Source organism: Acinonyx jubatus, chromosome F2 (genome assembly GCF_027475565.1).
Source record: "Acinonyx jubatus isolate Ajub_Pintada_27869175 chromosome F2, VMU_Ajub_asm_v1.0, whole genome shotgun sequence".
Classification (NCBI taxonomy): Eukaryota; Metazoa; Chordata; class Mammalia; order Carnivora; family Felidae; genus Acinonyx; species Acinonyx jubatus.
Genome location: NC_069394.1, coordinates 28,736,321 through 28,751,766, shown reverse-complemented (window position 1 = coordinate 28,751,766; position 15,446 = coordinate 28,736,321). Strand labels below are relative to the sequence as shown.

The window sequence follows — 15,446 nt, the reverse complement described above, 5'->3', positions numbered from 1 at the left end:
AAATGTGGATCATAGTGCTTGGGTCAGATTTGTAGTTTACTGTTGGTCTCAACCACAAGATTTGCCTTATCCTTTTAGATTCTAGTTTGGTGTGTTAGAAATATAATGAATGGGCATTAAGTCTTAATACTTGAATTTCTTAACTTCTCTAATTATGAATTACATTGAGGTAATTAAGGGAACAGTATTTAATTTCTAGGATCAGACTCCTTACCGTCCACGCTCTCCAGGCTATGAAAATGCAAATCTTATGTCTGTCAAAAAATGTGGATAGGTTCTATGTTTGTGAAGGGTGACTTAACTCTGGTGCGTTACTGTTAACCTGCTTTCATTCATTGTGTTTTCATGCAGATTAGTGAGTGGCAGGAGAAGAGAACTGTGTAGGATACAGGATAGGAGCCAGGGGTCAGGACTCAACTTGCCTGGCTTCAAATTCTATTTCTACCACTTACTCCCCATGTGATTTTGAGTAACAGAAGTAGATTCTCTGACTTGTACCTACCTCATGGGGTTAATGTAAGGATAAAATGGCATAATAAGTTTAAAGCTTAAAAAATCTTAGATTAAAAGCTTAAGAACCTTAGCATGATATCTGATAAGTGTTCAGTAATGTTACTTACTCTGATGTCAAATGGGTTATAAGAGAGGAGAGACGAGGGCTGTCAACACAAGAGCCTGCATGAAGGGTGATCCTATTTTTTTACATTAATATGAATTCTTTACTGAGGTATAATTTGCATATAATAAAATGTACATAATTTAAGTGTGCAGTTTAAATTCTGACAGATGACTATTTGATTTGTATACTTTTATATTTATGTAACCAATAAGTACATCAAGATATAGAACATTTCTATCTTCCCAAAATGTTCTGTCCAGCTCTTTTGCAAATTATGACATGATTTATATCACTAAAAAAATAACATTTTCCTAAAATAAAGTTTATTTTAAAGTAAGGATTTTTACTTTTTTTTTTACACAGGAGTTTCCCACAAAAAATGGCATATTTTGTTTCTTCTCTAAATAAAATTTCAATGTTTCAAACATATGCAGGTATGTGACCTGTGTGTGTGTGTGCGTGTGTGTGTGTGTATGTGTGTGTGTGACAGAGAGAAAGAATGAGAGACACAGAAGGGGGATATGTGTACTTTCATCAAATCGAAGATAATAATGATTTAAGGGTACTATATTAATTTATGTATTGCTAAGAAAGGAAAAGCACACAAGATGGGGAGCCTAATAGGAAGCCCTGACATTAAGCTAAGTCCCTGAAAACTATATTTTAATATTTATTTATTTTTGAGGCAGGGAGAGAGACAGAATGTGAGCGGAGGAGGAGGGTCAGAGAGAGAAGGAGACACAGAATCTGAAGCAGGCTTCAGGCTCAGCACAAAGCCAACATGGGGCTTGAACTCACGAACCGTGAGATCATGACCTGAGCTGAAATTGGATGCTTAATGGACTAAGCCACCCAGGCACCCCTGAAAACTATATTTTAAATAGAAGGTTGAAAAAACAAGGGAAAGACAGAAGAGAAATTTGCATGTCTCTGCTTGGGCTGTGGGTTGAGGGAGGAAAAAAAATTCTCCACTGTCAGTTTAATCTACAAGGCAGTACTCTCAGATTTATGGTCTCAGTATGGTCCAAAAGAATCCTCAAGCAGATTATAATTTATTGTAATTTACAGAAATCTCAGGTTGGTAGACTCCTAGGAGAGTGTCAAAAGCAAACACAAACCCTCCTGGAAGAATTACACTTCATTCCAGGTCAGGAGTGATTGATGGAATGGCACGTTCAGATTTCAGAGATGTTCAAACGTGAAGAAAAGTGTCTTGGAATCAATCACATATGACATATCCTGGCTTTTTCTATTTAATGTGAAACTCATATGTAAAAATACAAAGAACTTTGATAGATAGAACTAATAAGAATAAATTTCAATAAGAATCTATCATATATCATGCAATGGCTATTTTACTAATATACCTAAAACTTTTATATATGAAGCCAGAAGACTTCCAATCATAGTTAATGTATTACCATATGAGAAAAATACAAATATAAGATGTTGGCCCAGAAATAGAAGAAAAACTTATTATTTAAGAGCATAGAGGTAAAGAGGCTGTTCTCTTGCCTTCCTGTGTTTTTTGTTTCAATCAAACAACTCTGCTCAGCCCAGCTTTTCCTTAATTTCTGCATCCTCCATTACCAGTATCTCTTTAGTACCAGTCAGCACTAAAGACTGGTTCCCACGAGATGTAGGTCTCTGTGAGAGCCATATTAATTGTCCTTTTTGCAGGGTTGCACCAGAGACCAAATTGAAACATTTAATTCATTCATTTAGTAATCCAGTGCCTGTGCTGTGCTATGTGCCAAGGCTAGGTAATCTAGAAAATTTATAAAACTCAAGCATTTGGGTTTATGTGTAATGTTCATGAAATTTTATTTAATGTGTTTCTCCTCCCTCTCTCCAGAGGTCACTATGATTTCCCCGTCACGAGGAAGCATTCAAGGTGGCACCATGCTAACAATAAGTGGACGATTCTTTGATCAGACAGATTTCCCAGTCAGAGTTCTAGTTGGAGGTATTTTTTATGACTTTTAATATATTACATTATAAGAATAGATGCTGGCTTTTAAATAATTTGTAAGCAGAATAATAGTCTTTTTTCAATTAATGTCTTACATTTATTTAAGTTTATTTATTTTGAGAGAGAGCGCGAGCTTGAGCCAGGGAGGGGGAGAGAGAGAAAGAATCCCAAGCAGGCTCTGCATTGTCAGCAGAACTGTGGCATCATGACCTGACTAGAAACCCAGAGTTGGACACTTAACTGACTGGGCCACCCAGGCACCCCCTTAATGTCTTACTTTTAAAGCTGAGTATTTTCACATGGGCATTTGGTTTTGGGGCTTGATACTTTTCCCATTGCTACTTTTCAGTGAGGGCTATTTCTTGCAGCCTTACATGGCCAGGACTTGGGCTCTGAGTTCATCACCAAAGGACATTGTGTGGTAGCATCGTAGTTGCCATCCCCAAATTCCCCACCATACTTTGAGACACATAAACCCTTTTTTAGCAAACTTTTAAATGCCTTTCTTGAACTGTTGTATAATTCTCAGGGGGTTGGTTATGGGGAAATGTAAAGTACATGGGGATACTCTTCTCATTCCCTTTTCACTGACTGTGTTTTATCTGGACATCAGGAATCACTGATGATGTTGGCTCTGGAAAGAGCATTAATGTGTTCTATCTTTACAAATGTACATATGGCTTGGTTCTCTCGTTATACATCCTTTTTATGTGTCTGGTTGAGACCAGTTCAAGGTAGGAAGCTGTGTAGCTCAAAAGGGAGATAGAGGATGAATGTAATAGAGGGGATCTGCCCACTTGATCATAATGACCTTACCTACCTTGATGAGCAAAGGACTGCATGTCTGTCCATGCAATTGGGTACATACTTTGTCTGATACAGCCCTCTGCCATAGTACTTTCTACTTTTAAGGAATATGCCCATGAGCCAACCAAAATGTAATTTGAAGAAAAGAAATTAATGTAAAATAACCTCATCTAACATTTATATCTCTATCTCTATGAATCCTTACTGGTCACTTGCATAAATATTAAAACTGAGGCAATAAGATTTTTAAATATCATGTATGTTATTTTGAAGTTTATATGTAAATATGTTTCAAATATTAAAACCAAGAACATAAAATATTTTTAATTTATATACTGTGTTTTAGGATCTGATATTGTGATACAGTTGACATGCAAATATAACTATAGCATGTTAAATTTTTATGGTACTTCATTGCCATTAATGTGGCAACCAGGTTTAAGATTTTAAATCCTCAGTAATTCCTTTTTCTTTTAACTTGTTACTTTTTTTAAAAGGTGGGGGTTTTTTGCATTTTTTAAAATACAATTTATTGTCAAATTGGTTTCCATACAACATCCAGTGCTCATTCCAACAAGTGCATGCCTTAATCCCCATCAACTATTTAACCCATCCCCCATCCACCTCTCCTCTGGTAACCATCAGCTTGTTTTCAATAGTTAAGAGTCTGTTTCTTGGTTTGCTTCTCTCTCTCTCTCTCTCTCTCTCTCTCTCTTTTCCCTTTGCTCAGTGGTTTTGTCTCTTAAATTCCACATATGAGTGAAATTATATGGTATTTGTTTTTCTCTGACTTATTTTGCTTAGCATAATACTCTCTAGCTTCATCCACGTCATTTCAAATGACAAGATTTCATTCTTTTTATGGCTAATATTCCATTGTGTGTGTGTGTGTGTGTGTGTGTGTGTGTGTGTGTGTGTGTGTACCATCTCCACTTTATCCTTTCATCACTTGATGGACACATGGTTTCCATAATTTGGCTATTGTAGATAATGCTGATATAAACATTGGGGTGCATGTATCCCTTTGAATTAGTATTTTTGTATTCTTTGGTAAGCACCTAGTAGTGCAATTGCTGGATCATAGGATAATTTTTTTTAACATTTTGAGGAATCTTGTTCTGTTTTCCAGAGTGGCTGCACCAATTTGCATTCCCACCAACAGTGCAAGAGGTTTCCCCTTTCTCTACATCCTTGCCAATAGCTGTTTCTTGTGTTGTTGATTTTAGCCATTTGACAGGTGTGAGGTGATATTTCATTGTAGTTTTGATTTGTATTTCGCTGCTGATGAATGATGTTGAGCATCTTTTCATTGGTCTTTTGGCCATTTGTGTGTCTTCCTTGGAAAAGTGTCTATTTGTGTCTTCTGCCCACTTTTAATTGGATTGTTTATTTTTTGGGTGTTGAAAAATCGTCAGTAATTTCTTGAAAATAATGATTTGTTTATGTATCTTTCCCTTGCTCCAAACAAAATGGGCTAAGTTGGTTTAATATACTGTTCAAATGCACTGTTTTCTAGTTCAATTACCTTGCATTCACAGAGCGTTCAAAATCATGAAAGGTAGTGTTGAAGTATGTTTTCCAGGCCACCAGGCAAGACTTGGAAAAGATACCTTCCTCCATTTGCTAACCCTTGCCTCACTTTTCATGGGCTGTGATTCCCATGTCAGTAAATACTTAATGGACTCACCTTACATTAGGCTCTGACTGTGAGGGACACTTGGAAGTCTAAACCATAGACTCTTTGTTCAATTCAAATTGTGCTTTTGTAGAAGTATAATCATTCTCATTTAGACCCTGTCTGTTTTGGTTTCAGTCTGCCTGTGAAAATACCATTTACAAATTATATCTCTGTTGTTTTCATTTGGAGAACTTGGACTATAGTGCCATTTTATTTATTTATCTTACCTAAGAGGGCTGGGATCATCTCCTATTGCAGATTCTGAACATCATGAGTTTATTCAGCACCTTTTCTGTAGGAGACAAAATAGAAAGCTTCACTTTGGACTCAGAGTGAAATCTCTTACAGTGACATAGTTTTATCATTTTTTAAAAATTTGTTTCTCAGAAATTACAAAATTTTCTAACTCAGGCTTGTGATGTTTTGCCAGGAAAACATTACCATGTAAAAGTATGACAATTAATGAGTGATAAGCTTTCATGGAGAACATATAAAGGAAATGAAGAACCCCCAGCTTTGTTTCTTTGCTTATGCAACTTGGTTTTTATCAAAAAAGTATTTCAAGATAAGCTGATTGTGATTTACATTATGGAGCTCTGTAGTAATAGCTCTACACCTTGCTTCTTTCTAGGCCAAGCCTGTGATATTTTGAATGTCACAGAAAATAGCATATGCTGCAAGACACCCCCTAAACCTGATGTTCTCAGAACTGTATATCCAGGTAAGTTACCAGAAGAAAGAACAGCCATTTCTGCATTTATGTAAGAAGACATATATCATTAGGGCTTTAGTACATTCAGGCTGCTAAAACAGAACACCATAGACCAGGTAGCATATAAACAACCAACATGTGTATCTTACAGCTCTGGAGGCTGGGAAGTCCCAGATCATGGTACCAGCAGATTGGATGAAGGCCTGCCTCCTCATAGATGGCATCTTCCTAGGTCTAGAGAGCTCTGTGGGGCCTCTGTTATAAGGACTCTAATCCCATTTATGAGATTAGGTCCAATCTCATGACCTAAACAACCTCCCAAAGGCCCCCCCTGCTAATAACATCACATTGGGCATTAGGTTTCATTATACAAGTTTTGGAAGGGATACAAATATTCAGCCCATAACAATTAGTAACAAAAAATATTTGAACTATTTAGAATTTTTGGTGAGAATTATAATAAATTTCTTCCTAGTTTTTGGATCAGGAAATATTTGCATTAAAATAGCTGCACCAAAGCTGCACCATGCCTAAGTTCCTCAGACACCCTACTGAAAACAACACATCTCTGTTGAATGAGTTCAGTGGTGACTTTATTTAAAATGAAATGAGATTACTAAATGTTGGTGCAGGCTACATGGAAATTGTACAAATGCCTTTCTGTGGTTAAAAAATAAATGGGAGAGGTTAAATCCTTATTTGTCTGGAATGTTTTAAGAGTGATAACGGGATGGGAGAAAGGGGACTCAAAATTCTTTCCAGACTTTGGCCTGTGGCCAAAGTGACATCTGCAGTGATAGCACTGAGAGGCTGTGCCTGGATCTGAGGGTGTGTTTCTCATATCTTGTGCACAAAGTGAAATTGGTTTATAATTGTATCACTGGTTGGTATTTGGAGCCAAGAAAATTACATTTATCAGCCTCTTAAATTTCCTTGTTTTGGATGACATTAGAAAAAAATGACCAGTTTCAGAAGAGAATTTTGATAATCACAGTTGGTAACTTTAAAGAGAGTTGTGTATATCAGAGCACACTGCTGGTGCAGAAGTTTGAGACGCACAAACTTCTCTCTGAACAAACTCAGCTGAAGAGGAGGAGCCTTTGTTTTCTAGATCCAGCCGCTCCAGAACAGCTTAAGGCTGCGGAAAGAAGGCATGTGTCTGATTGTTGTGTTTCAAGGAAGAAAAAAGAAGAAAAGTGAGATGGCTCCCTTATGATTAGGAAAAAACTTTTAATTACAGAGTTTACATTGGCAAGTGTAGGTTAACTTTAATGATAATTCTCTCTGATTCTGTCCAAGAAGGAGATGAATTCATAGCAGTTGTAATGTCAAAAAGAACAAAGAATGACAAATCTTAAAGCCAACACTGTCTGTTCCTTGATTACTTGTAAACCATTAGTAGAGTAACTTTTGTTAGAGTAATCAGGCAAAAGTTTTGAAATCAAATGGTCTGAACCGTGAAGTTTTGAGATTTAACTATATAAAACAACATGAGTCGTGTCATAGGTAATAATTATTATATTATTATCTTAAGTAAAGCACTAATATCTAATCCCCATAGCAACCACACAAATAGTAATATCACTCCTATTTTACATATGTAGAATCTGAGGTGCAAATATATGAAATAATCATAAATAAATTGTAGACTATCTTAACAGCACTCTATACTGTGGATACAGGTATATGTACAGGTATGTGCAATTGTTTCGTTAACATGCATGCTCTAAAAATGTGAATAACAGTAATCTATAACCACCATCCACGTAGAGGGCCATTGAGACACCACATCAAAATTCTGATGAGAATACTTTTTTGTTACATTCAGGTGGGAGAGGCCTAAAGCTTGAGCTCTGGAATAATAGTAGACCAGTACATCTTGAAGAGATACTTGAATACAATGAGAAAACACCGGGGTACATGGGTGCCAGTTGGGTAGATTCAGCTTCCTATATCTGGCCTATGGAGCAAGATACATTTGTTGCACGCTTCAGTGGATTTTTGGTGGCTCCAGAATCTGATGTCTATAGATTCTACATTAAAGGTGATGACCGTTATGCCATTTATTTCAGCCAAACTGGACATCCAAAAGATAAGGTAAGGAAGCCACAGAATACTATTTAATATTACAAAAGCAATATGGCAACCTTTATATGTATCTCATCTATTCTAATCCAAACCAATGTATATATTAAAGAGTTTATGAGAGATATTTTCATGTGATTGGGTTCTTGGCTATTTTAACATGTGTTATATGAACTATAAAGTCATCATAGAAAACCCGTGGCCTAAAAAAAATGCTTTCCTGTATCTAAACTTGCTCTAGGAAGGGAAAAACATGCGTATTTCCTTTAAATATCATTTTAATTATGGAAGAATTATAACCATACTTAGGCAATTTGGGAAAGAGTGAAAATATTTCACTATTCTACTACATCTATTTCACTATTACTTGGTCATGACATTAAAGTCTATCATTTCTTTTTGTGTCTATTTTGTTTTTTTTTATTTAAAAAAATGTTTTAGCGTTTATTTATTATTGAGAGACAGAGAGAGAACATGAGCATGGGAGGAAGAGACAGAAAGAGGAGGAGACACAGAATCTGAAGCAGGCTGCAGGCTCTGAGCTGTTAGCACAGAGCCTGATGCAGGGCTCGAACTCACAAACTGCAAGATCAGACACTCAACTGACTGAGCCACCCAGGCACCCCAATTTTGTTTTTTATATACATAAGATCACACATCCAATTTCATAGTCATTTTTGTCACATATAAATATTTTCACATTTTATTAAATAATTTACACAACACAATTTTTAATGACTAAAAAGTGTTTTATTGCATGGGTTTACTAAACCTGTATAACTTTGTGCATGTGGATAAAGTTTTTAGTTTACTTCTGACTTTTCATGACCACAAATAATACTCCGTTGAACATTAGTGTTCATTAAATTATTCTGCATTTTAATGATTTCTTTAGGAGTTTTCATAAATGTGAAACTAATGAACCAAATCAAAAGAACATTTATGACTCCATGGACGTGGCAAGATTGCTCCCCAACCTGGAGGAACAAATTTAAATTGTTGCCTGTAATATATGACTTCTAATTTTACCACAGCTTTTCAGCACGTTTCCTCCAAAGATAGTATAATCTTTCCTGATGGGAAGCCCAGAATTTTCTCAATCTGGCATGCAGACCCATTTAGTGACCTTGGAATCTTTCAGACCTACTTTTGGTGATCTCTTGTAGATTAAACCCCTAAAACCTCTCCACAGAGCAAGAGGATGTTTTAACAATATCAACCTTCCTCCTGGTATATATCTTTCTATTTTCCATCGCAGTACTAATTGTGGAAAAGCTGTGGTTTGTGTGTGTTTATGGTATAGTGGTTCTGATGTTAGGTAAGGGTGGAAAGTATGAAGTGAACTTTGATAATTTTTAAACACTGGATTTCACCATGGATAACAGATCTTAGAAGAAAAATATGTAGTTTCACATTTTCTGTTCATGAAAGTTCTAGGACTGACAGAAATAATAAATGATAAATAAATGCTGAAAAGTTTATTAATAAGTTCTCTCTCTCTCTCTCTCTTTCTCTCTCTCTCTTTGGGATAAGGTGAAGATTGCATATCATTCTTCCAATGCCAACAATTATTTTTCCAGTCCAACACAAAGTTCAGATGACATTCATCTTCAGAAAGGAAAAGAGTAAGGTTTTTTTAATTTTCATTAAACTGTTGTGTAGTATTTAAGAACTGTAAGTTTATATCTAAAAACATTGTCAATTTGTTTTATTGGTAGAAATGATGTTATTTCATTGGCTTAATTTACAATTGGTCATTCTCTATAATTTTATTAAAAATTTCTTCTGTATTTCCAAGAATATTGACATTCATCTAACCAGGGAAATTTGAAATCTAAATATTTCGGTTGCAGAAATTATAATTTTGTGAAATTTACTTGATCCTGTTCTTAGTTTCTTACTAGGACATTTCAGTCAATTCAGCCATCTAAGCTGAGCTCTTGAATATTTCTAGAGAAGAAACATAAAACCACATGAATTATTAACACAGCTAACATATATTTAATATTCACTGATTTAGATATTGGGCCAGGAAATTTAATACAAAAATATTCAAATCTACTCCCTACCCTTAAGGAGTATATCACTTAGTGCTGAAAGGTCAAGTCCAGGGAGAAAATGAGAGTTTCATTCAAATATGAGATACCATTCAAAAAGGCATTCAGGATTCCTGGAAAGCAAGAGGTAAAAGACATGATAAATTCAAAGTAGCTAAGTTACACGGAGATCTAAAGACTCCGTGATATCATCTTCCATTTATCATTTCTATGTGTTAGGTTTTGCTGCATAAGATACCACCCCGCCCCCCCCCCCAATTTTGTAATTTAAGCAACTCAATTTTGTGATTGGCCAGGCAGTTCTTTTGGTTCTGTCTACTCTAGTTGGTGATGGATGGCCTAGGATGGCCTCACTTATATATCAGGAGCCTCAGTTGGCATGGCTGGAACTTAGATATTTGAGATGTCCCACTCCACATGGTCTCTTGCCACCCAAGAGCTACCCCAGGCTTGTCAAATTTGTGAATGGGTTTCCAGCAGTGAAGAAAGAAATTCCTACTGTACATAATCTTTTTAAAGACTCTGCTTGTATCACTTTTGCTAATATCCTATTGGCCAAAGCAAATGGCCAAATCTAGATTCAAGGGGGGTGAAGAAATAGACTTCACTTCTAGATGGAAGGATATTGTTGTTTTTTCCCCCTTCATTCTATCACACCATCCTTCCAGATATTGACAGCACCATGAAGATCTGTTGGAACTAGACAGAGAGGATTGGGATTAAAGGTACCTGAAAGCAATTACGCTCCGTGTTCTCACTGAAATCTTAGTAATAATGACATGGGGGAAGCGTTCCATTCTTTCTATCCTCCTCCTTCTACTATCACTTCTTTATGTACTTAAACACTTGCTTTTTAAACCAGGATCAGTGGGCCAATTCAAGGTAAACGGAACACCTAATTAATCCCTACTGCTATTAAGTGTTAATACACTTTCAGGCTTTGCCTTGGCAGTGGAAAGTGCATTTAGTTTACCTGCTTGGCAGGAGCATAGAGCTTACATGAAAGTGAGCCCTAATACATCTGCTGTCTGCTTTCTGCAAGGCAGCTTGGAATTTACACACTGATACTTATAATGATGGCTGTGAATTTTGAAACTGAGGCCACTGTACTTGGCTTATTGCACAGTGGTCCCTAGACCTTTCCAAAGGTAGCTGCTCATTTGCCAAATTCATCCTACTCAGATAATATAGCCCCATCTCTAAGTGAATTTCTTTTTCATTACCCTGTTCTACTTTGAATCAGTTACTAATTTTTAATAATCCTTTAATCTTTAAAACTCTCTTAGTCTCTGTTATTCATATGGACAAAGAGAATTATATTTTTACAGGATTTTGTGAAGATTAAATATGATGTCTATAAAGTGCTCAGTTTAGTGTGTGATACATAGAAAGTGCCTAATTAATATTTTTAAGCTGCTAACAGGGTACAGAATTTAATGGTTCTTCTTTGAGCCCTACTTCTTAGTATTGCCCACATTCATTTGGTAGAGCTGGCAAACAGATTCTCAGAGCAGCCAAGAGCCTGATGGAATCCTCCTGTATCAGTTCTATGAGGGGGATGACCCAGAGCCTCATCATCCTAGAAAGATGAGAGGTGATAAATGTCCCTCATTCAGAGTCTTTCATGAATTGTGAATATTTATTCTTCATATACAAAAGGGTATCTGTTAAATGATGTGAGGCAATTTAGAGGAACTCCCAGCTGGCCTCTCCAAAGATGGGAGCAATGGTGACATTGATTGAGATTTAAGTAGGTAACCAGTAGCTTTTCACTCACCTGTAACAGCCAGTCAGCAAATGCCTTATCCTGGACATGCAATTAGATGATCCAGCTTGTTGGAGAGGACATGATCAATCTAATCAGTAATAGTTTCCTGAAGCAGTGTTTTATTTCCCCAGTTTTAACTGGAGTCATTATTCAAGGAACTAGAAAGGAACTTCCATCCCTGACAACATTTAACCACTCAGATACAAAACATGATATGTCTAAGTCTGCCTGTTATTTTCTTATATACATTAGAGTATTTAAACTCTGCATGCCTTCTGTGTTTTATGCCAGGGAGTTTGCATTATAATCTACAATGTAATTTTGTTTTAAGCTCCTTGAGGATAGGAGAGGGGAATGTATCTTTTTTCAATAAATATCTATTGACAAAACTGAATGAATTAGTCACGAATGGGGACAACTCTGTATCTCTAGTGCAGATACCCTACATAATTCATTTTATTTTAAAAAACTGCCATGAAAGTTTAATATTTAAAATCAGGGATACTACAACATAAATCATTTAATAGGCAGGTATTTTATATAGTGTTGAAATTTTATTCATTGGAAAAAATTTCATATTTTTCAGGTATTACATTGAAATCTTGCTGCAGGAGTATAGACTGAGTGCCTTTGTTGATGTTGGCTTGTACCAGTATAGAAATGTCTATACTGAGCAACAAACAGAAGATGCAATAAATGAAGAACAAGTTATCAGATCACAGTCGACAATTGTCCAGGAAATACAGGTTTGCTGTGATGATAGATCTGCTTTGTAGAAAGTTAACGTTCCAAGATAGCTCTATTTGGTTATTAATTTTACTATGGAAGATACTACTTGAGGGGAAAGCAGTCATGGAAAATTATTGACTTGTGGTTAGAAGTATCTGTATTATAAATGAAAGAGGCTGTTATTTGATAAGACTGAAACTTTAAAATATTTTATCATTTGCAGTAAAATAGAGCAATAAAGAAGCATTGAATAATTGACTATTATGCTTTTTAAACGTGCTTTTCTATACAGTGAAGGTTTTTTTTTTTTTAATTGGGAAATAGGTTATAACATTGGAAAACTGGGAAAGAACTACTGCAAGGAGTGAAGTTCAAAAGATAACAGTAACCAGCCCATGCGTGGAAGCTAATTCATGTTCCCACTACCATTATAGATTAATCTATAACATGGAAAAAACTGGTAAGTTACAAATAATAAAGGAGATTTAATTTATCTTCATTTATAGATGAAATTATAAAAATTTAGTCTAGTCTAGTTCTTTCTGGAAAATATTGTGTTAATAGTGTGCTAGACAAAGAAGCTAAAAATGTATTATGAAGAAAAACCTTTGGACTGGGATAAAAAATGGTATCAGTAAAAACAACTTCCTGGTGTATACTATCATTTTCTTTTGTAATGATCACAATAAATGTATATCTAAGTGCATAGAAGGATTTTATGTATCTGTGACTCACAGGGATAAGTTAAGATAATAAGAATTAAATTCATCATTACAGAGAAGTAAATATTCCAATTCCTCAAAAAAAAAAGCTATGAGATACTAATTTATCTGTTAACAAAAACATTGCGTCTCTATATTTTATAATAAACCTGAAAATATAAGTTTTCTATTTCTGTTAATTGTTTCAATAAGTAAATATTAATGGGTGATTACTGTTTTCCAAATAGCTTATATAACAATAACAACAATAGTAATAACAATGCTTATTACCATGGGAATATTAAAACAATAAAATACGATCCTGATCTTTAGGAAATTACAATCCAATGAAGTAGTCACTATTATTGAACTCGAATTACTTTCAAAACACAATTTTATTAAATGATAATATATGATACAGACTACGGGTGCTTTAAAAATTCAAATATAAGACATCAGTGCTGGCTGTGGTTAGTGCAGAAAGATTGCAACTCTTTTCTTTTTTTTAAAAATAAAGGCCCCTAATCATTTGCCTTTTTATTTTTATTTTATTTTTTTAATTCATCCAAGTCTTGGTACCTGGTGATGCTTCTGACTTCATACTGCAATCAGCTTTAAATGACCTCTGGTCTATAAAACCAGATACAGTTCAAGTAATAAGAACACAAAACTCCCAAAGCTATGTTTACATGGTAACGTTTATATCAACTAGAGGTAAGCATGTATCTCATTTTGTACTTCTGTAAATTTTTCTCTAAGAAACAAATTTATATTTTCTAAAGCTCCACTGAAAAAATTAAAAACTCCATACTACGTGGCAATGAGAAAGAATGAAATATGGCCCTTTGTAGCAACGTGGATGGAACTGGAGAGTGTTATGCTAAGTGAAATAAGCCATACAGAGAAAGACAAATACCATATGTTTTTACTCTTATGTGGATCCTGAGAAACTTAACAGAAACCCATGGGGGAGGGGAAGGAAAAAAAAGAGGTTAGATTGGGAGAGAGAGTCAAAGCATAAGAGACTCTTAAAAACTGAGAACAAACTGAGGGTTGATGGGGGGTGGGAGGGAGAGGAGGGTAGGCAATGGGCATTGAAGAGGGCATCTTTTGGGATGAGTACTGGGTGTTGTATGGAAACTAATTTGACAATAAATTTCATATAATAAAAAATTTAAAAAAGTAAAAAAAAGTAAAAATTCCATAAAATGGCAGAGAAAGAAGTGGATTCGTAGCCTTGATCACTTTTAGGAGAAATAGAAAATAAATGGTCAATTTTTTTCTATTGTAATTAAAATTTTAGTCCTATTTCAAGGAATGTACAGCTTCAATGCATGAGAAACACTATATATACCATAAATGCACTATCTGTATAATAGGCTACTTCATATTTAGAAAAAATTAGCAAAGATATGAATTCTGGAAATGAGCTTTAAGTAGTTAGCATGTCTTGGGAGACACTAGTCTAACCAGATCTTGCCTGATGAAAGGATTCTGTGGTCAAATCCACATGGGAAACTGCATACCCCAGCTTATCCTTGAAGATTGACAGATCTCATTAGAATAATAAAATCCCTGAGAATTCCTACAGTGAGAAAAAAAAAACATACAAAAACAAAAACTGAAAGAAAACATTTCACCTGTGTTTAAGACAGCATTTACCAAAATTATTTTTACCTCTCTGTCCTTTTCAAGCAATAGCTATTAACTTCCTATTAATGTTTTGCATTTTCAAGTCTTAAAGTCAAGTTTAACGACCAAATTTAGTATTTGGGCTATCTAGTTCAAAAATAGGTCCCTGAATATGTATGTATTTACTTTTCTTTGGGCAATAATTATTTTCCAATTCATTGTTTATTTCTCATTTTATAAAATTGTTTAATTTGCTTGTTGGATGGAGGGCAAAGAATTTCATTTAACATGAATTGAAATTCTAAAAATTTCCCAAAGTTTAGATTGTCAAAAATGCTGTATAAATGAAGATATGGTGATCCTTGTTCTCCGAGGAATACATCTATAGTTCAGAGAGAAATTTTACAGCTTCAGCAGCCTTAAGAAATATAGTACCAAAATCATAAGTACCAAATCAAATTCTAGGACTCTACCCAACAGAGGTCAGTGGGTTTCCAATGGTGAAGCATCTTCCCAAAGCAGAGATAAATCTGAGGACAAGCCCTTATTTCTTTTAAAGTGAGATTGTATTAACAGGCCTCCCAGGCCTCAGGCTATTTCCTGGAATTCAGTTTTGTACGGTATTCATGTTTAAAGAAAATAGCAATATCCCAACCTAGCCCTCTATACTATGATAATGGTACTGG

The 15,446-nt window shown here is 35.2% G+C and overlaps 1 protein-coding gene across 6 annotated transcripts in view; it reads left to right on the top strand.

The window, feature by feature from the left end:
* Positions 1–15,446, top strand: part of PKHD1L1 (PKHD1 like 1) — a 157,540-nt gene that overhangs the window by 23,643 nt on the left and 118,451 nt on the right. For all 6 annotated transcript variants that reach the window (XM_015070425.3, XM_053208108.1, XM_053208109.1 and 3 more), the window contains 8 exons: positions 983–1,053; positions 2,475–2,585; positions 5,708–5,797; positions 7,617–7,885; positions 9,407–9,498; positions 12,285–12,444; positions 12,752–12,887; positions 13,699–13,842. In XM_015070425.3, the coding sequence (XP_014925911.3) occupies positions 983–1,053; positions 2,475–2,585; positions 5,708–5,797; positions 7,617–7,885; positions 9,407–9,498; positions 12,285–12,444; positions 12,752–12,887; positions 13,699–13,842 (1,073 nt within the window). The remainder of the gene's footprint in view (positions 1–982; positions 1,054–2,474; positions 2,586–5,707; positions 5,798–7,616; positions 7,886–9,406; positions 9,499–12,284; positions 12,445–12,751; positions 12,888–13,698; positions 13,843–15,446) is intronic.